Source organism: Pseudophryne corroboree, chromosome 7 (genome assembly GCF_028390025.1).
Source record: "Pseudophryne corroboree isolate aPseCor3 chromosome 7, aPseCor3.hap2, whole genome shotgun sequence".
NCBI lineage: Eukaryota > Metazoa > Chordata > Amphibia > Anura > Myobatrachidae > Pseudophryne > Pseudophryne corroboree.
The window spans coordinates 49,888,479-49,915,800 of NC_086450.1; the positions used below are offsets into that span (position 1 = coordinate 49,888,479).

Here is a 27,322-nt window from a genome sequence, read left to right on the forward strand (position 1 = left end):
CTGCAGGATCCATTGCGCAGGTGCTGGGACTTGTCTGACAGCCTGACTGTCTCCTCTCCACTCTCCGGGCAGGCACGGGTAGCGGCAGTCTCCCTACCACTGTCAGGAGCCATTGTTGGTTCTTACATGCACAGTCTTTAGCTAGACCTCATAAAAAATGGTCTGATCACAAGTAGACTTCTCTAGCTCTCTGCATCTGGTTATTAAGAAACACCAATACATTAAGTGTCTGACATGGTGGCTCAAGTCGAGACTAAAGACCCATCTCATATCTTTTATATGCAGAATGGTTAATTCTTACAGCAGATCACAGGGTAGAGCGCTCAGCTCTTCTCGAACGGACATGGTTAAAGGATGACAATAACCTCCAGCAATGAGTACAACAGTACAGAAATTAATACAACAGTTTCCGGGAAAGCATGTTGACATGGGGTTGGATATGTGTGACCAGCGGTCAGGAGACCAGTCACAATACTGACGCCGGTATCCCGGCTGTTAGATGGCCAGCGGGGGGCGAGCACAACGATCTGAAGGTCAGCAATGCTGGGACAGTGGTTTCTGTACCAGGAAGCATTACAGCTGGTGATGTAAAGATTTGCCCATCCTCATGTGGCGTACATCAAAATGCCAGATTCTTATCTGCTAGAAGAAATGATAGTCCTCAGTGACAGAACGTGCAAGCAGCATGGTATCTCTCTAGTCCATTATCCATTGGATATATTATACTCTGCTGATTCTCTCCGTTGGGAAGATGTTCCCCACAATGTTTAATTATGCAGTTGAAAAGTCTTGATATTAATATTGCCCTCCCTTTGCATACAATAAGTGGCAGGTTGTACGTCTACAGTACCTGCCTTTGTTACTGACTTTCCAGCTGCTCCTCTGGGAGGGGGCACCATGGCGCGAGGTGCAGGAGGGGTGTGGTACAGAGAGGAAGGCAGTGTTGTTTTGGCATCACGATTGCATCATTACGGTCTCGTCCCCCAATATACAAAGCGGTTATTCCCAGTATTCTAAACTAGGGGGCAGGGCCACAATGATGCAATTTAGTGCAGTTTGTATCATCAAGCACCTGGACTGCCCACTTCACCGTGCAGTGGGCGGCAGCGTGGGCTTGCGTGAGAGATTCTTAGTTTTCCAGGAGTCCGGGAAAGCCACCCGATATTCGGCAGTCTCCCGGACATTCAGGAAGAGTAGGTATGCATAATGTCTGTATAGGCAAATATGCATACACCCACTTTCTGCTGCGGGGTACACTGGGCTCCACAAGGATAGACATTGGGGTGTAGAGTAGGAATCTTGAGCCGAGGCACTAACAGGCTCAAAGCTTTGACTGTTCCCAGAATGCCCAGCGCCGCCTCCTCTATAACCCCGCCTCCCTGCACAGAAGCTCAGTTTTGTAGTTGGTGCTGCAGTAAGCAGGCACATAACAGAGGGGCTGCTCCAGGCAGCCCTAAGAAGAGCTTTTTTTGATGAAAAAAGTGAAGACTACAAGGACAGCAGCGGTGGTAACTGTCAGAAGACATTCACTTCTGCAGCTCCAGCTCTCCCCAGCGGCGCTGTACACTCCCGAGCCCTGGTTGCCGGGTAACTACAGCAGGAGGCTCCGGTTTTCTTCACGTCAGGCACACACGACGGGGGCTCTCCGGGATCGCGTGGCCGCGCTTCGGGAGGTGGTGAAGTGGGTCCCGCTTGCGGGACCCGGTCTTTATCGTGATCCGGCGCGGTCAGTGGAAGGCGGGCCGCGCGCGCTGGCGGTGGACACTGTGGCAGTACAGGCGATCCCACTAGATCACCAGGGCATGGGTGCAGGTCAGGTTTTCTCTCTAAATCATTTTCAGTAGCCCACAGTACCCGGTGGTTTTGCCAGCAGGGGATAAGGCTTAGACCTGAAGCCCCTCCCCCAGCCCCAGGGCGCCATTTCCCGCAAATTTTCCCACCCTGGAGCTGCATATCTGTCTCTCCCTCACTCCCTGTCAGTGTCTGGGCGCCATTATCTCTCAGCTTCACTGTTCCTGGGACTGCTTGGGCAAATCCTCCTGTGTAAAGCCGCCCGGTTGTCAGTGCTGTGACTTTACAAGACACTTAAGTATTCTACCTGCCTTTTTAGACAGTGCTAGTTAAGAAAGAGTGCATTTAGTCAGGGTTTTCTAGTACAATTACCCTGTGATATACATCCAGTTCTTACTGTGCAGTGTTATATCTATTGACTGTATAGCTATATATATAAGCTAGTCCAGTGCAGTATTATTGTTAGTAATAACCTCTGTATTGTACAAACTGTGACTATCTGTGTGTGCATTAGATAGCTGAGTGGTGTCCATTTCATGTCTTTCACTCAACTTGCTATCCCTATATTCTATAACCTAAGGGGGCTTGGTGCGTCAGGTTTTATATTGATATAGGATTTTCACAAATATATACTTTAATACGTATTTTTCTCTGTGATTTAGTCACCATATCTCTCCTTTATCTCTGCTAGTGCTGACTACACTGCGCAGGGGTTTGGGTAAGAGGTATTGTGCTGCTGCCAATTGTACTGTGTTACCTGATACTGCAAGTGATATCATGTCTGCTTCTGAGGGTAACGGTTCTGGGGCTGAACACACTGCCGGTGTTGCTGAAGCCACAGATCCCTATGAGGAGAATATAGCAGCTGTGGGCTCTGGTTCTGGGGGGCTCCTTGCCCCCCAGTGGGACTGTGGTAACGGAGGTACATAATGACCCACCGTGGGCCGCTTTTTCCATGCTTCTACATATGCTAGTTAATAAACTAACACCCCCTATGGGACCCCCTATGCCGGTATAACTGTATGTGGTCCCTGCAGCTAACCCGCCGTGGGCGGACGATTTATCTGTTCAATTGAAGAAGTTGAACCAGTCCCTGACTACTAAAAAGTCTGACCATCGCTCGCCTAAGCCCAAGGGGTCCTCTAAGCGAGCGCTTGTCTCCTCACAATCCACTGCTGTCACTGACACCTCGTCTGATGAAGACGGCACTTAGAACCTGTGGGGTCAATGTGACTCAGATACTGCTGATGGGGAGGGTAGTTCACATGTGGATGTTCCTGATCTTTTGGAGGCTATTAAGTTAATTCTACAGATTACGGATGATCCCGAGCCATCCGTCCCTCCTAAGAAACCAGATAGGTTCAAGCGTCAGAATGTGGTTAAACAAGTTTTACCTCACTCTGATCACCTAGTGCAGGCCTGACCAACCTGTGGCTCTCCAGCTGTTGTGAAACTACAATTCCCAACATGCCCTGCTACAGTTTTGCAATTAGGAAATGCTAAATTTGTGAAAGGGCATGCTGGGATGTGTAGTTTCACAGCAGCTAGAGAGCCACAGCTTGGCCAGGCCTGACCTAGTGGATATACTTCAGGAACCCTGAGAAAACCCGGGTACGAAGTTTGTGCCTCAAAAGAAGATGCTGGCTCGCTATCCCCTCGCACCAGAGCTGTCTAAGGATTGGGAAACGCCTCCTCCAGTAGACTCACATGTGGCTAGGATGGTGGTTTCCTCAGCTCTACCTGTCACTACCGTCACGTCTCTAAAAGAGCCTACGGATAAACGTGTGGAGGGTTGTCTGAAAGCGATTTACACCCTCACGGGTGCTGCACAAAGGCCTACTATTGCAGCTACATGGGCTGCAGAGGCTATTAAAGCATGGGCCTTGGAGTTGGAAGCTGAAATCTCTTCTGACCATGCTAGACAATGCTTGTCATATATTGTCACAGCTTCTCGCTATATTAAAGAGGCGGCTTCTGATGCCGGTATCCTAGCAGCCAAGGCCTCTACTACGTCAGTCCTGGCTCGCCGGATATTGTGGCTGAGATCCTGGTCTGTGGATCTGGACTCTAGAAAAACCCTGGAGGTACTCCCTTTCAAGGGAGATATTCTGTTTGGGGAGGACTTAAATAAGATAATGGCTGACTTGGCTACTGCCAAAACTGCCTGTCTGCCAAGTACCGCTCCTTCTGTGTCGAAGGCTAAAGGTACTTCGACACCCCTTTCGTCCTTCAGGTAAAGCAAAAGGTCAGGCGTACAACAAGCAGGCCCGCACTTCCAAACCTGGTAAGCCAAAGCCAAAAAGAGCCTGGGCGGCCCGTCAACCAGCTTCCAAGGCCGATAAGCCTGCCGCATGACGGGGCGGGCCTCCCCCTGGGGGATCCCAGGGTGGGGGGCCGGCTTCTAGGGTATACCCAGGAATGGTTGAAAACCACTTCAGATGCCTGGGTACGGGAAGTCGTCACTCGAGGTTACGCCATAGCCTTCAAAAACCGACCCCCTCATCGATTTTGACGGATAGACGTCCCGTTGGACCAGACAAAGGCAAACACTCTGCATTAGGTGGTACAGACCCTCCTGGATACGGGAGTTGTAGTACAGGTGCCTCTTGCGCTGAGGGGCCGGGGGTACTATTCTCCGCTGTTTCTAGTCCCAAAACCGAATGGGTCCTCTCGGCCCATTCTCAACCTCAAGGCATTGAACAGGTTTGTGAAGGTTTCCAAGTTCCGTATGGAAACCCTTCACTCTATAGTTCTGGCCTTGGAACCTGGGGACTACATGGTCTCCCTGGACATACAGGATGCTTACCTGCATATTCCTATAGCAGCGTCACATCAGCAATACCTGAGGTTTGCTATTGGCAACCTCCATTACCAGTTTCGGGCGTTACCTTCTGGTTTAACAACGGCTCCGCGAGTCTTCACCAAAGTCATGGAGGTGATGACGGTGGTACTCCGCTGTCAAGGGGTCAGGATACTGCCGTATCTGGACGACTTGTTAATCCTGGCAAATTCCCCAGAACTTCTCCTACGTCATCTAGATATGACGGTCCGGTTTCTACAAGCCCACGGGTGGCTCATCAACTGGCAGAAATCCTCCCTGATCTCTGCTCAAAGCATGGTGCATCTGGGAGCGCTATTGGACACTCACAACCAGAGGTTGTTCTTGTGTCAGGAGAAAGTTCTGAAGCTTCAGGTCAGCATTAGTTGCTTCCTTTCTCGTCCGCAAGTGTCGATACATTCGGCAATGCAGGTGCTGGGCCTCATGGTGTCAGCATTCGACATGGTGGAGTATGCTCAATTCCATTCTCGCCCCCTCCAGAGGCTGATTCTAGCCAAGTGGGACGGCCTGCCTCATCGGATCAGGTCTCAAATGGTCTCATTGATTCCGGAGGTCTGTCTGTCGCTGCTCTGGTGGCTCCAGGACCAACAATTGTGCAGGGGCCGTCCCTTCTGGATATCCAACTGGGTCCTGTTGACGACAGATGCCAGTCTAAGAGGTTGGGGCGCGGTGCTGTAGCAACACTCCCTTCAGGGTCGGTGGACCAAGGAGGAGTCCCTCCTCTCAATCAACATTCTGGAATTGCGGGCGGTCTTCAATGCATTGAACCTAGCCCAGCATTTAATTCAGAACCGTCCTGTTCAAGTGCAGTCGGTCAACGCTACCACAGTAGCTTACATAAATCATCAAGGCGGCACTCGAAGCCGTCTGGCAATGAAGGAAGTCTCACGGATTCTACATTGGGCGGAACCCCATCTACCGGCCATATCGGCAATCTTCATTCCGGGAGACCTGAATTGGAAAGCGGTCTTTCTCAGTCGTCAGGACGTGCATGCTGGCGAGTGGGGCCTCCATCCAGAAGTGTTTCAACTCCTAGTGGAAAAGTGGGGTCTTCCGGACGTAGATCTGATGGCGTCTGGACACAATCACAAGGTTCCGATCTTCGGAGCAAGGACAAGGGATCCTCAAGCAGCATTCGTGGATGCGCTGGCGGTGCCGTGGAGGTTTCGGCTGCCGTACGTGTTCCCTCCGGTGTCACTCCTGCCCAGGGTAATTCGGAAGTTCAAGCAAGAAAAAGGTATTGTTTCTCATAGCTCCAGCGTGGCCCAGACGGCACTGGTTCTCTGACTTGCAAGGCCTATCGTCAGAGCGTTCAATTCTACTTCCACAATGCCCAAACCTCCTCGTTCAGGGCCCCTATGTCTACCAGGACCTAGCCCGGCTGTCTTTGACGGCGTGGCTCTTGAAGCTTCCATCTTAAGGGCTAAAGGGTTTTCTGAGGCGGTCATTCAAACTATGTTGCGGGCCCGGAAACCGGCTTCGGCTTGGATTTACTATTGGGTCTGGCATTCTTACTTTGTTTGGTGCGCATCTAACGATTATGACGCTTCCAAGTTTAGTATAGCCAAGTTGGCTTTTCTTGAGCAGGGCCTCGACTTAGGCCTACGTCTGGCCTCCCTCAAGGTTAATATTTCTGCCTTGTCGGTGCGGTTTCAGAGACAAATTGCGACCTTACCTGATGTGCATACCTTTACTCAGGGTGTGTTGCGTATCCAACCTCCATATGTCCCGCCTGTGGCTCCTTGGGACTTGTCGGTGGTTTTGGAGGCGTTACAAGAGTCTCCGTTTGAACCTCTTGGTTCAGCTGATCTGAAGTGGCTTTCCCTTAAGGTGGTGTTTCTGCTGGCTATTGCTTCAACTAGAAGAGTGTTGGATTTGGGTGCCTTGTCCTGTAGTTCCCCATATCTGATATTTCACCGTGACCGGGCGGTTCTTAGGACTCGTCCCGGATATTTACCTAAGGTGGTTTCCTCGTTCCACCTTAACCAGGAGATTGTGGTTCTGGCACTTGTTTCTCCTGATCTGTCTCCCAAAGAGAAGTATTTGGATGTGGTATGGGCTCTCCGTATCTATGTGAAGAGAACTGCTACATTAGGAAATCTGATTCTCTCTTTGTACTGTTTGGATTTCACAAACGGGGCTGGCCTGCTCACAAGCAGACTTTGGCCAGATGGATTAGAATGGTGATTGCACATGCTTATGTGAGGGCTGGTCTGTCGGCTCCTGCTCACATTACGGCCCATTCTACTCGGTCTGTTGGACCTTCTTGGGCGGCCCGCCGTGGTGCGACCCTTGAACAATTGTGCAAGGCGGCTACGTGGTCCTCAGTAAACACGTTCATAAGGTTCTATGCCTTCGATACTGCCGCTTCCCAGGATGCTTCCTTTGGACGCCGGGTTCTTGTGCCCGCTACAGTGCGTCCCCTCCCATAAGGAACTGCTTTAGGACATCCCCAAGGTCTATCCTTGTGGAGCCCAGTGTACCCCGCAGTAGAAAACGAGATTTATGGTAAGAACTTACCTTTGTTAAATCTCTTTCTGCTAGGTACACTGGGCTCCACAAGGCGCCCACCCTTAGCTTCTTTGGGTTCTTATGGCATTAGCCGCTGACACTTCTCCTGTCGTGAGGGTGTGGAGTATGTGGCTACTAACCGTTGTCGTTTCGTTTCCTGCTACTGCATTGGGCTGGTTAACTAAAAACTGAGCTCCTGTGCAGGGAGGCGGGGTTATAGAGGAGGCGGCGCTGGGCATTCTGAGAACAGTCAAAGCTTTGAGCCTGTTGGTGCCTCGGATCAAGATCCCACTCTACACCCCTATGTCTTTCCTTGTGGAGCCCAGTGTACCTCGCAGAAAGAGTTTTAACAAAGGTAAGTTCTTACCATAAATCTCGTTTTCTGGCTGTTCGCACAGCAATCTCACTGTCTGGATGATATGTAAATGGATATACATCCAATTATGGATCACACCCTCCGTTTTCCTGTATTGTAAGATATGTATGTTATTCGCCCCAATAAGGTGGTAAATAGACTTTTTTTTTTTCTGTCCCTGAATGTAAATAGTATGAAACTGGAAAATGTTATAAACACGCAGCTTCTATTCCGAGACATAAAATGATCGTAAATCAAGACATTACTAACCACAGCGTCTGCTGTGACAAATAGCCCTGTGTGTGCGAGTAGCGCTGCTTGTTCCTAGGGAAGTGTCAAATGCCATTTCACAAACTGCTGCCTGGGTATCCTATTATTTCATCTGTACTGAGCAGCCCACACTGCAGCAGCTCGGAACCATAAATGAGTCACCATTGCTGCAAAAAAAAGTAAACGTCAAATTAATAGATTAGAAGGATTGCAAGGTCAGAAATGATTGCTCCCTACACAATTTGGCACGGCTTTTGGGAGGAAAAAAATGACTTTATATAGAAAAGTAACTTCTCATTAGTTTTCACATCCAGATTTCCAGTGTGAAGCTTTTAGTTGTTCCAGATGTAATACTGGAGAAAAACCCTACAGCGATGAGCCACTCATACAGTTGCTGCATTTAATATTTTCTCATTGGCGAATATTTATCACGTTTTATCAAATGTTTTGTGGGTATCTGAGTGCGGAGATCACTAAATTAATGAGGCTTGTATACGGTACAGTACGAAGGTAGGACTTTTTTTTTTTTTTTTTCTCCTTCTCCACGGAATTAGGGCAACTTGTTTGTAGGATTGCAACCTTTTCGACCAGGGGCATTTATTTTTTTATAATTTAAATGGGGGCCGTATGCAGTGTCTGTCCCCTCACCACGCATGTGATTTCTCTATTGCATATATCTCCAGTGCCGGCACTATTTTTTTCAGAGATTCCTTCTGATTCTGAGGCAGCCTCCGCAGATGGTATGTTTTTTGAATGGGTGCAGGGTGTGTGGTGTAGGCCCTTTTGATACCAGGGGGCCTGTGTGCACCATATGCCATGTACACATTATAGATAATCCCAACATGCTTTTCACTCAGTCATGCTCAGGCATATAATTGACAGTAGGGTTACCGTGAGTACACACCCTTGGGCCCCCTGTAAGAATAGTGCTGACTCACGTGCAGAAGACTCAGGCACTGTGCACAATGAAGGTGTCGTATCTCTGAAAAATCACCAGAATAATGGTGCAGGCCAGAGCTGGGTAGGCAAATGCAATGGTTGCAAGGTGTGAGGTGCTATGTGGTGCTGGCCCGCCTTGACCCACTGACCCATACTTACCAGCTTTTCCTTGGTGGGGGGGGGGGGGGGAGGGGTAGCGCCCTCGTGACATAATGCTACAGATTATGATGAGATGGTGCGATTCTCTGAGTATAGGGTCATAGTGTTCATTTCAGAAAGTGGTCTACTCTTCTGGGAGCCCATGGGAGTTCCCAAAAAAATTTAGGAGTTCCCGCAGGTATGCCCTGCATCGACTATAGATACGCCATTGCAGTCACGTCATTACATCTCTACAGTACTCTGTTCCTGGTCTACAAAAAAATAAATAAATGATGGTTTCTTGGCAATAAGAAACCAGCGTATTCTTCCCTAACCGGGAACTCTGATAATAAATAGAATTACTTTAAGTTCAAAAATCACTTTTGCATCTCTGAGGTTTAGTGGCAGACGTGTGGACTTAATCAGTCTTTCCATTCATGGGTTCGGTAGGTGCTTTGGTGGGATCTCCAGCTCCCAGAAGTATAATGCCTGCTTCCTTACATGTGGCAGTCACTTTGGACATAAAATCGTTACTTAAATGTGGCATGAAACCGTTTTCCCTGATGATGGTCAAATGCAGATTGTGTCTCTTCTACGTGATGTGTTGTAACCTTAGTAAATCACGAAGAGACAGCCAGGAAGTGTCAGTACTTGGCCTGTTGCCTTTCTCTATTGCTGGAGACACACTGGGTGCAGGTGTTTCATTGCTGACAATGGCGGTGTAGCCTGACACATACAGACGCTATTTGGCGTTCACATGTGTATGTTCCTTCAGTAGCGCTTATCCCTGGTGATGCCGTCTCACTTGATATACTATACAGCAGTTGTAATGCGGCTTACATGGAAGCAGCAGCAATAACACTAATCTGGTAATGCAACAGGGGGTGTCACGCCTCCTACATGCATTACTGATCTGAACCGTGTGGTAGGCGCCTCGATTTTGGGAAACTGAGGCCGACGCCGCCCCTCCCCCAACCGTCATCAGACTGTTATTCCGTACTTCGTCTCACGTCGCAGATCCGTACTGCACATGCGCACATCAGTACTTTGCGGCATGCGCCCGATGTGCTTTACATACAATATAACACCGCATGAAAAATTATCCTTTGTTTTTGTTACAGTTGTCTCTTTTGTATCTATCCGTTAAGTCTGTCAGGTGACGTGGTTCACTGATTGTGAGTTCTTGACCCCAGATAAAAAAATGTGCACTTATGCTAATGACAATCGGCGACTGCTTCTGATTGGCTGAGTGTTTCTTACTCCCGCCCGTGGCTGCTGCAATCTCTTTGTATATTTTTATTTTACTGTCTGTCCGTGGCAGGAAAGCAAATTACTATTTTATTAAAGTGGAAATAACAGATGAGTGTTTTTTATCGAACTTCATTAGTGTTGTATTGGGTTTATATTTAAATTTATATTTTACGTGTTAAATGTAACTTTTTATACACTGTCCAGATGGAGATGGTCTTATTAATATGATAATTCATTAAATAACCATATCGTTTTCAATGGGGTATACTGTATCTTCAACATTTATTACTAACATGGTCATGCCCCGTCTCTTGGCGTCACCCTGGTGCATATACCACTGTTCTCTCCTGGCGTAGTATTGGCGATACCACTGTCCTCTCCTCGTGTAGTATTGGCACTACTACTGTTGTGTCCTGGCATAGTTTTGGCGCTACCACTGTTTTTTGTCCTGGCGTAGTTTTGGTGCTACCACTGTTTTTTGTCCTGGCGTAGTTTTGGTGCTACCACTGTTTTTTGTCCTGGCGTAGTTTTGGTGCTACCACTGTTGTGTCCTGTCGGAGGATTGGCGCTACCACTGTTCTGTCCTGGCGTAGAGTTGGTGCAGAGCTTGAATACACCTTAAGATGCAAGATAAGCCTATTTTGGGGTTTTATTATACTCCAGCTTTTTTAGTGGAAACGTTACAGTTCATCATACTGAATTTCACATGGTCCTGCTCTAGGTTCTTCTGTCGCCATTTCCACTGAGGTTCTATGCCCTGATTTGTCTTCTCATAGGCTTTTTTATGTATTTTTTTGTTGTTGGGGATTGTTACAGTATCTGTAAATTTTCTATTATACTGTATGTGTACAGATTCCCTGAGTAATATTCAATTGTAGCATGCTCCAGCAGCCACTACATTGGACCAATCAATTGTTGCTTCGTTCGGTGCGACGGCTGCTTCGCCTGCATTTCAACTTGCACCCCTCAGGGATTGGGGAGTTGAAATGCGTGAAGTGACCCGTCTGGTCGCCCAAACGGCACTTTTTGGCCACGCCCATTACTTTGGTCAGGTTTAGCTGCTTTACGCTGCTGAACCCGACCTTTTTGGGAGCGATCAGCGCAAAAATAAACCAACAGTCACTTTAGACAGGAGATCGGACTTGCAAAACAATTGAATATTGCCCCTTGTTTTCCAGGGGAGAGAAAATAAGATTTTACTTACCGATAAATCTATTTCTCGTAGTCCGTAGTGGATGCTGGGGACTCCGTCAGGACCATGGGGAATATAGCGGCTCCGCAGGAGACAGGGCACAATAATAAAGCTTTAGGATCAGGTGGTGTGCACTGGCTCCTCCCCCTATGACCCTCCTCCAAGCCTCAGTTAGGATACTGTGCCCGGACGAGCGTGCATAATAAGGAAGGATATTGAATCCCGGGTAAGACTCATACCAGCCACACCAATCACACCGTACAACCTGTGATCTGAACCCAGTTAACAGTATGATAACAACGAAGGAGCCTCTGAAAAGATGGCTCACAACAAGAATAACCCGATTTTTGTAACAATAACTATGTACAAGTATTGCAGACAATCCGCACTTGGGATGGGCGCCCAGCATCCACTACGGACTACGAGAAATAGATTTATCGGTAAGTAAAATCTTATTTTCTCTGACGTCCTAGTGGATGCTGGGGACTCCGTCAGGACCATGGGGATTATACCAAAGCTCCCAAACGGGCGGGAGAGTGCGGATGACTCTGCAGCACCGAATGAGAGAACTCCATGTCCTCCTCAGCCAGGGTATCAAATTTGTAGAATTTAGCAAACGTGTTTTCCCCTGACCAAGTAACTGCTCGGCAAAGTTGTAAAGCCGAGACCCCTCGGGCAGTCGCCCAAGATGAGCCCCCTTCCTTTTGGAATGGGCTTTTACCGATTTTGGCTGTGGCAGGCCTGCCACAGAATGTGTAAACTGAATTGTATTACAAATCCAGCGAGCAATCGTCTGCTTAGAAGCAGGAGCACCCATCTTGTTGGGTGCATACAGGCTAAACAGCGAGTCAGATTTTCTGACTCCAGCCTTCCTGGAAACATATTTTTCAGGGCCCTGACAACGTCAAGTAACTTGGAGTCCTCCAAGTCCCTAGTACCCGCAGGTACCACAATAGGTTGGTTCATGTGAAAAACAGAAAACACCTTAAGGAGAAATTGAGGACGAGTCCTCAATTCTGCCCTGTCAGAATGAAAAATTAAGTAAGGGCTTTATATATGATAAAGCCGCCAATTCTGACACACGCCTGGCTGAAGCCAGGGCTAATAGCATCGTCACCTTCCATGTGAGATATTTTAAGTCCACAGTGGTGAGTGGTTCAAACCAATGTGACTTTAGGAAACTCAAAACAACATTGAGATCCCAAGGTGCCACTGGGGCACAAAAGGAGGCTGTATATGCAGTACCCCTTTTACAAACATCTGAACGTCAGGCACTAAAGCCAGTTCTTTCTGGAAGAAATTCGACAGGGCCGAAATTTGAACCTTAATGGACCCTAATTTTAGGCCCATAGACAGTCCTGTTTTCAGGAAATGTAGGAAACGACCCAGTTGGAATTCCTCTGTAGGGGCCTTCTTGGCCTCACACCACGCAACATATCTTCGCCAAATGCGGTGAAAATGTTTTGCGGTTACATCCTTCCTGTCTTCGACCAGGGTAGGGATGACTTCATCTGGAATGCCCTTTCAGGATCCGGCGTTCAACCGCCATGCCGTCAAACGCGGCCGCGGTAAGTCTTGGAACAGACAAGGCCCCTGCTGGAGCAGGTCCTTTCTTAAAGGTAGAGGCCACGGGTCTTCCGTGAACATCTCTTGAAGTTTCGGGTACCAAGTCCTTCTTGGCCAATCCGGAACCACGAGTATCATTCTTACTCATCTCCCTCTTATGATTCTCAGTACTTTTTGTATGAGAGGCATAGGAGGGAACACATACTCTGACTGGTACATCCACAGTGTTACCAGAGCGTCCACCGCTATTGCCTGAGGGTCCCTTGACCTGGCGCAATATCTAGTTTTTTGTTCAGGCGGGACGCCATCATGTCCACCTTTGGTTTTTCACAACGGTTTACAATCATGTGGAAGACTTCCCGATGAAGTCCCCACTCTCCCGGGTGGAGGTCATGCCTGCTGAGGAAGTCTGCTTCCCAGTTTTCCACTCCCGGAATGAACACTGCTGAGAGTGTTATCACATGATTTTTCGCCCAGCGAAGAATCCTTGCAGTTTCTGCCATTTCCCTCCTGCTTCTTGTGCCGCCCTGTCTGTTTACGTGGGCGACTGCCGTGATGTTGTCCCACTGGATCAATACCGGCTGACCTTGAAGCAGAGGTCTTGCTAAGCTTAGAGCATTGTAAATTGCCCTTAGCTCCAGTATATTTATGTGGAGAGAAGTCTCCAGACTCGATCACACTCTCTGGAAATTTTTTTCCTTGTGTGACTGCTCCCCAGCCACTCAGGCTGGCATCCGTGGTCACCAGGACCCAGTCCTAAATGCCGAATCTGCGGCCCTTTCATAGATGAGCACTCTGCAGCCACCGCAGAAGAAACACCCTTGTCCTTGGAGACAGGGTTATCCGCTGATGCATCTGAAGATGCGATCCGGACCATTTTTCCAGCAGATCCCACGTAAAGGTTCTTGCGTGAAATCTACCGAATGGGATCGCTTTGTAAGAAACCACCATTTTTCACAGGATCCTTGTGCAATGATGCACTGATACTTTTCCTGGTTTTAGGAGGTTCCTGACTAGCTCGGATAACTCCCTGGCTTTCTTCTCCGGGAGAAAACATCCTTTTCTGGACTGTGTCCAGAATCATCCCTAGGAACAGTAGACGTATCGTCGGAAAAAACTGCGATTTTGGAATATTTAGAATCCACTCGTGCTGTCGTAGAACTACTTAAGATAGTGCTACTCCGACCTCCAACTGTTCTCTGGACCTTGCCCTTATCAGGAAAGCGTCCATATTTCTTTTAAGAAGAATCATCATTTCGGCCATTACCTTGGTAAAGACCCGGGGTGCCGTGGACAATCCAAACGGCAGCGTCTGAACTGATAGTGACAGTTCTGTACCACGAACCTGAGGTACCCTTGGTGAGAAGGGCAAATTTGGACATGTAGGTAAGCGTCCCTGATATCCAGTGACACCATATCGTCCCCTTCTTCCTGGTTCGCTATCACTGCTCTGAGTGACTCCATCTTGATTTGAACGCTTGTATGTAAGTGTTCAAATATTTCAGATCTCACCTAGCCGTCTGGCTTCAGTACCACAATATAGTGTGGAATAATACCCCTTCCCTTGTTGTAGAAGGGGTACTTTGATTATCACCTGCTGGGAATACAGCCTGTGAATTGTTCCCAATACTGCCTCCCTGTCGGAGGGAGACGTTGGTAAAGCAGACTTCAGGAACTTGTGAGGGGGAGACGTCTCGAATTTCCAATGTACACCTGGGATACTACGTGTAGGATCCAGGAGTCCACTTGTGAGTGAGCCCACTGCGTGCTGAAACTCTTGAGATGACCCCCTACCGCACCTGAGTCCGCTTGTACGGCCCCAGCGTCATGCTGCGGACTTGGCAGAAGCTGTGGAGGGCTTCTGTTCCTGGGAATGGGCTGCCTGCTGCAGTCTTCTTCCCTTTCCTCTACCCCTGGGCAGATATGACTGGCCCTTTTGCCCGCCTGCCCTTATGGGGACGAAAGGACTGAGACTGAAAAGACTGTGTCCTTTTCTGCTGAGATGTGACTTGGGGTAACAAAAGGTGGATTTTTCAGCTGTTGCCATGGCCACCAGGTCCGATGGACCGCCCCTTTATACGGCAATACTTCCATGTGCCGTCTGGAATCTGCATCACCTGACCACTGTCGTCTGGCAGATATGGACATCACATTTACTCTTGATGCCAGAATGCAAATATCCCTCTGCGCATCTCGCATATATAGAAATGCATCCTTAAAATGCTCTATAGTCAATAAAATCTTGTCCCTGTCAAGGGTATCAATATTTTCAGTCAGGAAATCCGACCAAGCCCCCTCAGCGCTGCACATCCAGGCTGAGGCGATTGCTGGTCGTAGTATAACACCAGTATATGTGTATATACTTTTAGGATATTTTTTCAGCTTCCTATCAGCTGGCTCCTTGAGGGCTGCCGTATCTGGAGACGGTAACGCCACTTGTTTTTATAAGCGTGTGAGCGCCTTATTCACCCTAAGGTGTGTTTCCCAACTCGCCCTAACTTCTGGCGGGAAAGGGTATACCGCCAATAATTTTCTATCGGAGGAAACCCACGTATCATCACACACTTCATTTAATTTATCTGATTCAGGAAAAACTATAAGTAGTTTATTCACACCCTACATAATACCCTTATTTGTGGTACTTGTAGTATCAGAAATATGTAACACCTCCTTCATTGCCCTTAACATGAAACGTGTGGCCCTAAAGGAAAATACGTTTGTTTCTTCACCGTCGACACTGGAGTCAGTGTCCGTGTCTGTGTCGACCGACTGAGGTAAATGGGCGTTTTTACAAGCCCCTGACGGTGTCTGAGACGCCTGGACAGGTACTAATTTGTTTGCCGGCCGTCTCATGTCGTCAACCGACCTTACAGCGTGTTGACATTATCACGTAATTCCTAAATAAGCCATCCATTCCAGTGTCGACTCCCTAGAGAGTGACATCACCAATACAGGCAATTTGCTCCGCCTCCTCACCAACATCGTCCTCCTACATGTCGACACACACGTACCGACACACAGCACACACACAGGGAATGCTCTGACAGAGGACAGGACCCCACTAGCCCTTTGGGGAGACAGAGGGAGAGTTTGCCAGCACACACCAAAAACGCTATAATTATACAGGGACAACCCCTTATACAAGTGTTTTCCCTTATAGCATTTTTATATATGTAATCATATCGCCAAATAAGTGCCCCCCCTCTCTGTTTTAACCCTGTTTCTGTAGTGCAGTGCAGGGGAGAGCCTGGGAGCCTTCCTCACAGCAGAGCTGAGCAGGAAAATGGCGCCGTGTGCTGAGGAGAATAGGCCCCGCCCCCTTTTCGGCGGGCTCTTCTCCCGGAGTTTGTGAGATCTGGCAGGGGTTAAATACATCCATATAGCCTCAAGGGCTATATGTGATGTATTTTAGCCATAAAAAGGTATTATACATTGCTGCCCAGGGCGCCCCCCCCAGCGCCCTGCACCCTCAGTGACAGTTGGTGACTGTTGGTGAAGTGTGCTGACAACAATGGCGCACAGCTGCAGTGCTGTGCGCTACCTTATGAAGACTGAAAGTCTTCTGCCGCCTGTTTCTGGACCTCTTCAACTTCGGCATCTGCAAGGGGGGTCGGCGGCACGGCTCCGGGACGAACCCCAGGGTGAGACCTGTGTTCCGACTCCCTCTGGAGCTAATGGTGTCCAGTAGCCTAAGAAGCAAATCCATCCTGCACGCAGGTGAGTTTTCTTCTCTCCCCTAAGTCCCTCGTAGCAGTGAGCCTGTTGCCAGCAGGACTCACTGAAAATAAAAAACCTAACTTAAACTTTTATTCTAAGCAGCTCAGGAGAGCCACCTAGATTGCACCCTTCTCGTCGGGCACAAAAATCTAACTGAGGCTTGGAGGAGGGTCATAGGGGGAGGAGCCAGTGCACACCACCTGATCCTAAAGCTTTATTATTGTGCCCTGTCTCCTGCGGAGCCGCTATATTCCCCATGGTCCTGACGGAGTCCCCAGCATCCACTAGGACGTCAGAGAAATACAATACCAATGAGTTTTTTGCTCCTAACATCTAAAACTATGGGGGGGAGATTTATCAAAGCTTGGAAAACACACCCTGGAAAATTCCGGGAGCTGATTGGCTGGTACTTTATCTCTTTCCAGCTTCTCTCCCAACGTATGTTATGTGCATTATCCTCCTCTAGGCACAATTACAGAGACGTTATTGGCTGTATAAGGCACAACATCACATGACATGCGTTTGTTAAAAGAGTTTAAAAATTCAGGTTTCAAGCATTGTACATGTAAATTGGAAACCATTCCGTAAATTGGTCGGACATGTTTTATTCTGATGTTAATACATACAGGCTAACGACATAAACAGAAAATGTTCAAACCACCATACAGGCTCTTGCTGCCTATTTCCTGTTGTTATATGTGAGAGCTTTCACTGACTTTGGCCTTTCGGAAATAAAACTTACATGCTTTTTGTTTTGTGGTCCTTTCGTGCAGTAAAGATAGAGAATCGGTGGTAAAGCTACAGAAGGAGCGAGATTTCCACAGGATGCAACACAAGCGTGTAGCCCAGGAGAAAAACAAGCTTATTAATGACATCAAACGGTAAGTAAGCCAGTGTGCACTACATGGTCTGGCTCATCAAAGGAGATACAGCAGCTCTTTGTTATTGGTAACTAGAGATAAAAGATTATTACATGTGTCATCTTCAGAAAACAACAAGATCTATTCCAAGCCTTAAAGATGTGTTTAGGCTTTGCCTGGATAACTATTCCAGCGCGGCAGGGGTTACGTTCGCTGATGGAAAGAGCCTTGTGCTGTTGCCAGTGCCGCAAGCTTTTTTTTTATTTTCTTTATTTTAAATGTTTAAGCATTTCCCCCATGCAGTGAACATGAAATGAAATGTCACCACTAAAAGCATTTGTTTTGTTGTTTGGTTGCTAAGTTCTGACAGGAGTGTAGTGAATAGAAATATACTGTAGTAAGAGGTGTATTTTAGCATTCACTTCTCCCCCCCCCACCCCCCATTATCAGCATATGTTAAAGATTCTATTCACAGCGATAACAGATGAATTAATGGTGCAAAGAACCATTACAGTCATGTCAGGATAGTGCATCTGAGAAGATTCTGTCCCGGCGATTACCGTCCCCGTTCAGATTTCCTTTGCCACTTGCTTATCGCTGCAGAGAAGGAATGAAGTTTGGCCAGCACACGTTCACAGTTCGATTTGCTGGGGAGAGACGCTAAGATCCTCCTCCTTTCTGCCAGTAGTGTAATAGCTGACGTCATCCTCGTATAGGGGTTGGCTATCATCAGGGCTACCAAGAGAAATCCTGGGCCCCGGTACGCCAACTTCCTGGGTCCCGACTAGAGGAGGTGTGACCATAGCATGCTGAGGGCATGGCCACTCCTCTTTAGGGGCGTGTCTAGCACATCAGGAGCATGGCATGCCTCCCAGCCAGTGCAGTAGAGAGCCTGGTACTTTTTAGGGGGCATGGCATAATCAAAGGAGGCATGAACCTGGGCCCCTCTATCAGACCTGGGCAATTTGTACCGTCTCCGTCCCCCCCTCTCTCGGCGCCACTGGCTGTCATGGTCAAGCTCTGGAATAATAAACTTCTCAGATTGATAAATTGCTCCTGACTGCAGTGCACACTGAGAAGTATGGGGATTGTGGTAACCTGCATAATTTACCTGATAGAACTTTCATTCAGCTTCTCGTAAATAGAACTTTTACCATAAAAAACATCCTTAATTATGTGCATACCGCTGTTTCCACATGATTTTAGGCTTGATAAACAGGACGTCGAGTTTGTGTTGTGTCCCTAAACCAGCGATGGACAACTGGCAGATTTGGCCCATATGCGGCACTCCAAATCCCGCAGCTTCTTCCTGCTGTGTTGTCATATTTGTTTGTTCTAGCTTTTGTGCTGATACAGATACGTCCTTATACAACATTGTGGTAGTAGCGACAAACGGCCCCTCTTGGCACACCAAGACTCTACTAGCGCTGGGTGTCTCTTTTTTATAAAAAATGCATCTTAGTCGCAACGTGATTTAACTAGTGCGCACAAGATAATTTGATATATAACACTTGTATATCTGTGTGCAACTGATGAGTCTATTTACTAAGCCTTGGATGGATATAAAGTGCACGGAGATAAAGTGAGGCACGTGCTTAGGGGCGGCTTTTGCTGGGGGACGGTACACCTGGCTGATAAGGGCTAGATGATTTTTTTTTTTTCGTCATTACAACTTTTTTTTTTATATTTATTTTATTAAGCAAATGATGGGTATAGGACAATAAGCAGCAAATTGTGGTCCAGGATTTGGTAGTAGGTTGAGGTTGGGACTGCTTTGGTGGCCTTGAGGCATCCGGACTTTCAGCCGAAATGAAGGGGGCAATGACGTGATGGGAGGGGAGGGGCGGCCAATAATGTACTTAGAGGCGACCTCACCCCTGAATTCGGCTCTGGTTTTAGACACATCGCGTTGCGACAAAAATGCATTTTCGGCAAAAAAAAGACACCTGACGTTAGCAGAGGTGTGTGGGACCTGGCAATCATTGCCATGGATATTCCTTTTATAAGGGAGGATTTAACAAACCAGTGTACAAGTGATGGAGTTGCCCGTGGTAACAAATCAGGTGCTATCCATCACTTTATAAAATGTACTAGATAAAGATTAGCTAGAAGCTGAAGGCAACGCCCCGACTTGTCCTCTTTGTAAGGTTTCATATATCTTCCCTTAACAATTTGTAAAGAACTAGTGACATCACTAAGGGCCTTAATCAGACCTGATCGCAGCAGCAAATTTGTTAGCAAATGGGCAAAACCATGTGCACTGCAGGTGGGCAGATGCAACATGTGCAGGGAGAGTTAAGGGCCCTACAGACTCGGCGACCCGCTGCCGAGCTGCCCAACCGCCGATACGGCAGACGGGCGACCCGTCGGCGGGGAGAGGTGATGGGGGGCAGTGGCGTTTCTTCACTCCCCCCGTCACCCGGCTCCATAGCAATGCATGCTAATAAGGACGATATTGTCCATATTGGACTGCTTGTTTAAACGAGCCGGCACCAGCGATGAACGAGCACGGGGCCACGCATCGTTAATCGCTGGTGCCTACACACTGAAAGATATGAACGATATCTGGTTCATTAATGAACGAAATTGGTCATATCTTTCACTGGTATCGACCAGTGTGTAGGGCCCTTTAGATTTGGGTGGGTTATTTTGTTTCTGTGCAGGTTAAATACTGCTTTATTTTTACACTGCAATTTTGATTTCAGTTTGAACACACCCCACCCAAATCTAACTCTCTCTGCACATGTTATATCTGCCCCCCCCCCCCCCCTGCAGTGCACATGGTTTTGCCCATTAGCTAACAAATTTGCTGCTGCGATCAGGTCTGAGCTAGGCCCTAAGTTAACAGACCTTTGCTACATATATATCAGATTATGTAGTAGGTCTGTTAAACCAACCCCCCCCCCCCCCCCCCAAAAAAAAAAAAATCCTTCTAAAAAAACAATGAAATGAAATAAAGGTTGGTAAATTGTACAGTAGCCGGTCTTTGATCTAGTGATGTGACTGAATTGAAAGTGCTACAGTACCGTAGTTATAACTTGCAGTACAGCAGTTACCAGTCCCCTTCTGCAGCCTCTACAAATGATAAATCTTTCTCGCAATGGCTCAGTGATCAATAATGTAAGAGTTATTGACCTTCATACTACAGGTAGCATTATAATTAACTATTTTTCTCCAGAAGTGGTTGTGACAGCGTCTGCTGCCTCTTGTAATACTTTTAATTCAGTTTGTCAGCTAAATGTTGCAGACGGAATTCACCCCATACTAAGCCATGTCATATCTTTCTATAATCTCTTATTGATCACATTACAATTTGTATGGCTCTTAAAGGCACAATCAATGATCCTCAATTTTGAAAAGCATATTTTAAACAGAGCATGGCGACGGCGTCTTCTGCTGTGTGATAGAGCGCTGCTCAGATCTCTCTATGCGTTTTGCAGATAAAGATATGTAGCTGTCAGCCCTCCAGGAGATGCAATGATTTTGATTAAAACAGGAAGAAAGCTGTCATATATATTTTCAGAGTGCTTTGCTTTCTCTGCATTACTAGTCTTCGGAATAAGTGACAAAGTATTAGCCACCCTTAGGACAGACAACTCAAAAGTTAAAATCAATTAAGTCAGCGGCAGGGTCTAGTCTTAGGGAGGATGCGACTATAGACAAAGCATCTTGTCCTTGGGCTAGTCATCCATGAAAGTTTCCAAATTTCAAACCTTTTATGTGTTTTGCGCTGGAGGTAGTTTAAAGCTATCACGTTTTCAATCTCTCCTGTAGGAGGTGTGTGGAAATGTAAAACGCGTTGGGACATATTTGGAGAAAACTTTTTTATTTTTTTATGTAGGAGTTTCTGTAAAACTACGGCATAGCACAATCACAGACAGACTGTTATCTACAACCAGGGCCAGATTAACAATGGGGAGGATGGATCTCCAGCTCCAGGCCCCAAATAAAAATAGGCCCACCACCATGATAGCATGATGATGATTATCTACCCGGCTGGTCACATGGTTGCCATAAATTGTGAATATTGAAATTATATTTTTATTTCTGCAGCGGGGTACATTGGTTTCCACAGGGAAACATCAGGATGTAGAGATGGATCTTGATCCAGGCACCAACAGGCTAAAGTTTTAGACTGTCCCAGGATGCATTATGGCCTCCTCTATAACCCCGCCTCCAGGCACTGAGCTCAGTTTCGAGTTAGTGCCCTGCAGAGCAGGTCACTTAACAGGGTGGGCTTCACATGGCAGCACTGAAAAAGCTTTTATTGGAAGACTCCAAGGGCCGCTGCACTTTTATGTCAGGGTGACATTCTGTGCTGCGGCTCCATCACCTCCCCAGCGGCGTCACATACTCCCGCTGGCTCAGTTTCCGGGTACTTGAGGTGGGGACGCTCCGGCATTTGGGCACATGGTCACAGCGCTCTCCTGGTTCGCGTGGCTGCTACGAAGGAAGGAGGTAAGAGGGTCCCCCAGGTGGGACCCACCATTAAATCGCGTTCCGATCGCAGTCTAGATAGAGGGACTGCGACACTGGTGTGGTCACTGTCACCGAGCAGGGACCCCACTATATCCACCAGGTGGTGAGGACCAGCATAGGGGAGACGGTGCTTGACCTGTCACCCCTCCCCCGGTCCAGGGCACCATCTACTGCTGTTGTTCCCGCCCTGGCGCTACCGCAAACTCTCCCTCACTCCCTGATTGAGATGCTGGGTGCCATCTTCTAAGAATAGCTTCGACTGGTCTCCGGGACTGCAGTGAGTCCGCCTGTACATCCCCAGGCAGTGAGGTCCACCATAAAAATGAAGGTTTTGAGAATACCGAACCCGAAATCCGTTCTCAGGAACCTGACGGTGCAGATTTTCTGGAATTTCTCCCACGTCCTTAAAAGGAAGTGGAGGAACCCTTGGAAGGGATTGCAGGATAGGTGTAGGATCTAATTTCCTGGTCTATGCAGCTGCTGAAGGAAGATATGGCAACTTACCCGCAGTTGGCTCAGATATTCACGTATCCTGAGCATCCCAACAGGGCATCATCCGTAAAGGGCTGACTCACCATACCTTTCTTTGATTCTGTATCCGCAGTCCATTGGTGTAGCCACCATCCCCTGCGTGTCGAAACTGCCACAGCAGTGGCCCTGCGTTACGCAGGCCAATCTTCTTCATGGCGTCCAGCTGCGAAGCTTGTAGAATCCTGTATGTGACATAGAAACAAGTACATGTCACGCCTACACATAGAATCTAAACCATCAAGCAAAGAGCCTGACCATGTTACGATATCTCCAGTGATCTTCGCAGTAGTGGGTCTCCAAGTTACACCTGCAGCAGTGTATAGTATTAGAGATTAGTCTCAGTCTGCTATCAGCCTTTATGGAGGTTGTACCAGGTACAGGTGACCCAACCTTTGATAATTTAGACACTCTTTAGGGATGTGGATAATAACTCAGGGTGTACTCAGGTTTTCCCAAAGAAAGACTTTAACGCCCTAAACGGTGGGAAGGCATTTATTACATATGTATATATATAATATTCCTCATCCCTAATAGCCTCAAACATATGCTGCCCCCCTCATATGTCATGCATTATATGGGCAAGTGTACACTTGTTAGGGTACGTAAATGGGGCGAGAGGCACAGCTGTGGGATTTTAATCCCCAGACTACTCCAAAACTGCGGCTTCTTCCCAGTATGGGATATATTTTAAAGTCTATTAATCAAAGTACACCTTATGGAGGCCACCCCAGGGGAACTGCCACCGAAGCCTCTGTACAGTTTTTAGCATGATATAGACTCCCCAGGAGAAGATATACATTCTGCAGTACAGGACAAAGGGGCAGATGTATTAATCCTGGAGAAGTGATAAAGCAGTGATGATAAGTGCAAGGTGATAACGCACCAGCCAATCAGCTCCTAAATGTAAATTTACATATTGGAGCTGATTGGCTGGTGCGTTATCACCTTACACTTATCACTACTTTATCACTTCTCCAAGCTTAATACATCTGCCCCACCAGTGGCGTAAGTTCATCTCAGTTGTCCGGAGGCAAGATAAATGTTGTGTCCCCCCTGCTTACAAAAAATGATTAGTATTTTAACTGACTCCTTTTATATCCTACACTAAATCACTGACCCTTCTATACCCGCCACTATACCACTGACCCTTCCATACCCTGCCCTACATTGCAGACCCCTCTATACCCCATACTACATCACTGACCTCTCTATACCCGCCACTATATCACTGACCCCTCTATACACTACACTACATTACTGACCTCTCTATATCCGCCACTATATCACTGACCCCTCTATACACTACACTACATCACTGACCACTCTATACCCTACACTACATCACTGACCACTCTATACCCTACACTACATCACTGACCCCTCTATACCCTACACTACATCACTGACCTCTCTATATCCGCCACTATATCACTGACCCCTCTATACACTACACTACATCACTGACCACTCTATACCCTACACTACATCACTGACCCCTCTATACCCTACACTACATCACTGACCTCTCTATATCCGCCACTATATCACTGACCCCTCTATACACTACACTACATCACTGACCACTCTATACCCTACACTACATCACTGACCACTCTATACCCTACACTACATCACTGACTCCTCTATACCCTACACTACATCCCTGACCCCTCTATAACCGCCACTACATCACTGACCCTTCCATACCCTGCACTACATCACTATACTCTACACTACATCACTGACCCCTCTATACCCGCCACTACATCACTGACCCTTCCGTACCCTGCACTACATCACTATACCCTACACTACATCACTGACCCCTCTATACCCTACACTACATCACTGACTCCTCTATACCCTACACTACATCACTGACCCCTCTGTAGTCGCCACTACATCACTTACCCCTCTATAACCACCACTACATCACTGACCCTTCCATACCCTGCACTACATCACTATACCCTACACTACATCACTGACCCCTCTATACCATGCACTACATCATTGACCCCTCTATACCCGTCACTACATCACTGAGCCCTCTATACCCTACACTAAATCACTGACCCCTCTATAGCCTACACAAAATCACTGACCCCTCTATACACTACATCACTGACCCTTCTATACCCTACACTACATCACTGACCCCTCTATACCCTACACTACATTACTGACCCCTCCATACCCGTCACTACATCACTGACCCAGCTATACCCTACACTAAACTATTGACCCATTTATATCCTACACTAAATTACTGACCCCTCTGCACCCTAAACTACATTACTGACTCCATTGTTCTCTGCACTACATTACAGACCCCTGTATACCCTACACAATATTACTGTCCCCACTGTAGGCAAAAAACACACCCATTGGCACAGATAGCAAAAAAAACACATCAGCAATGATAGAAAAATAATACAGCACAATTCCCCACACGAACATAATACAGCACACAGGGCCCCACAGGAACATAACACTGCACACAGAAATGGGATGTGGTCAGGATCCCGGCATTTGGAATCCCAGCTTTCGGATTACCGACGCCGGAATTCCGATATTGTTCAGAATACCAACGCTAGGATCCTGACATAGATCACAATCCCGGCGCCAGCATTCCGAATGCTGGGATCCCGAACGAGGAAGTGCTAGCTGCTGGAGAGATAAGCCTAGGTGCGGGAGGGGGAAGGGGGGTGTTTAGAATTAGACTGCAGGGGCAGGGTTAGGGTTAGGCTACAGGGATTGGAGGGTTAGACTGCGGGGAGGGGGGTTAGGTTTAGGCTATGGGAACAGGGACTTCGTGTTAGGCACCACCGGTGAGGGTTAGGCTGCGGGTGGGGGGTTGTTAGGTTTAGGCTGTGGGGAGGGAGAGTTAGGGTTAGGAGGGTTAGGGGTTAGGGATTAGTGACCTTTGCACAAACCTGTCAGGATCCCAGCATTGGGATGCAGCAGTCGGTATTTTGACTGCTGGCATCCCGACAGCAGGGATATCATACACATTATACTGAAACAGGGCAAGCATGTGCCATAAGGTTGGGCACTTGGGGGATGGGTAGAGTTTTAGGCTATGTTAGGTGACCGTTGGGGTTTGGCACCAGGGGGATGGTTAGTGTTAGGCTACAACAGGGGACAATTGGAGTTAGAGACCGGGCGACGGTTTCGGTTAGGCTATGGTAGGGGATGGTTAGGGTTAGGCACTGGGAGGGTTAGGGTGAGATTTGGACTAAAAAAGCTAACAAAACATGTGTAATTCATGACATTATGATGTGGGGACAGAAGGACTAGGTACATTAACCTATATGGATATAGCTTAACTATATACAATAAACAATACTAGTCCAGTGGTCCTTCAGAAAATACAGCAGATACCAGGATTATGTATATTTAAAATAAAGGAAAGAAGCACTAATGCGTCAGATGTAATATGTATACAGGATAAGTGAAAATAAAAAATAAAATATATATATATATTTATATGTGTGTGTGTGTGTGTATGTATATATATATATATATATATATATATATATATAATTAAAATGCAACTACAGTATATGAAAATAATGAAATACACAATGCCTGACACAAGTGTGCTGACTCGTACAGACCAGCCAAATAACTATCAGCCACCACACACCTGGAGAACAAATGTAGGAGCCTGATACAGAGTGTGTGCCAAGATCTGAACTTGCAATAACCCTACTGAGCTGGGATGATGTCCAGGACTTCCAGAAAACCTTGCTGTGGTGTCCCAGTATGTAGTCCCAGAGAGCGGCACCCGGACTGGCAGAGCAATCCACAGCACAGTGCTATGTCCAGATATGCAGCATCGCCCTCCCCACTCTCTTAAACTTCCGACAGGCAGCAGCGGCTTTATTGACAGCGTCACAGCTCCCTTGAAGACTGCTCAACGCGATCACATGTCCAGCTACCGCAGCGGCGGCTCCTGATTCCCCTGGCCATGGACCCTTGCACCACTGGCGGCTCTGTACTTTAGGGTAAGCCTGGTGACCCCATGCAAATGCCTATGGAGTCAGATGCCCCCTTCAGGGTTGGAGCCCGGCGGCAACCGACTCCGTTGCCTCCGGGAGTTCTGCCCCTGTGCCCCACTGTCCCTTAAATATGGTACAGTAAATTGGTTTACACACATACAGGAAAATGTCAGCACAGTTTCCCACAGAATACCTTCAGAGAGTCACAGATTATAAAGAGCCAGCCACACAGCACCCCAGTAGGCAGTTAATAGGACAAAACGGCCGGCACTGACTGAGTAACCTTAATAGGAGAAACAGTTCATAAATTTACTCCCTACCCTGTCTATAACCCTGGTACTTCAGAGGATAGCTGGAGTTATGTGGAGGGCAGCGCTCCCTGTCAGTGTTCTGATGCTCCTGCAGGGAGGAAATGGCGCTGGTGCATGCTTGATCCGCTCTGAGGAAGAAGCTCCGCCCCCTGTAATGGCGCGTCTTCCCGCACTTAGAGATTATACTGCCCTGAGGTAATTTCTGCAGCAAACAGTGGGTTATACCTTGTAAGCTATACTTGGGTATTGCGCTGGCCCAGGGCACCCCTCACAGCACCCCACTACAAGTACCGCTGAACCCTCCGGAGCGCATCCTGTCAAAGCTGTGCTCCTACCCTTGTGCCGCCATTTCCCGCCAGTGACCCGCTTACCTGGGCACCGGCAACATACTCACTGCTCCATCTTCTGGCTCTTTTAGCGGGTGGCGGCCGTACTGCGGGAGTGAGCGGTCGCCTCGTGGGCTTGCGATCATCACCCTCAGGAGCTCAGTGTCCGGTCAGTGGAGATAGGAGCCATTAAGCTCTAGGGTTGGTTCCTACTCCACCCCCCCTTCCCCCGTCCCCTAAGT

The 27,322-nt window shown here is 47.7% G+C and overlaps 1 protein-coding gene across 4 annotated transcripts in view; it reads left to right on the plus strand.

The window, feature by feature from the left end:
- SPAG16 (sperm associated antigen 16) overlaps positions 1–27,322 on the plus strand; it is a 1,801,610-nt gene that overhangs the window by 193,316 nt on the left and 1,580,972 nt on the right. For all 4 annotated transcript variants that reach the window (XM_063933150.1, XM_063933149.1, XM_063933151.1 and 1 more), the window contains one exon: positions 17,343–17,450. In XM_063933150.1, coding sequence (XP_063789220.1) covers positions 17,343–17,450 — 108 coding nt within the window. The remainder of the gene's footprint in view (positions 1–17,342; positions 17,451–27,322) is intronic.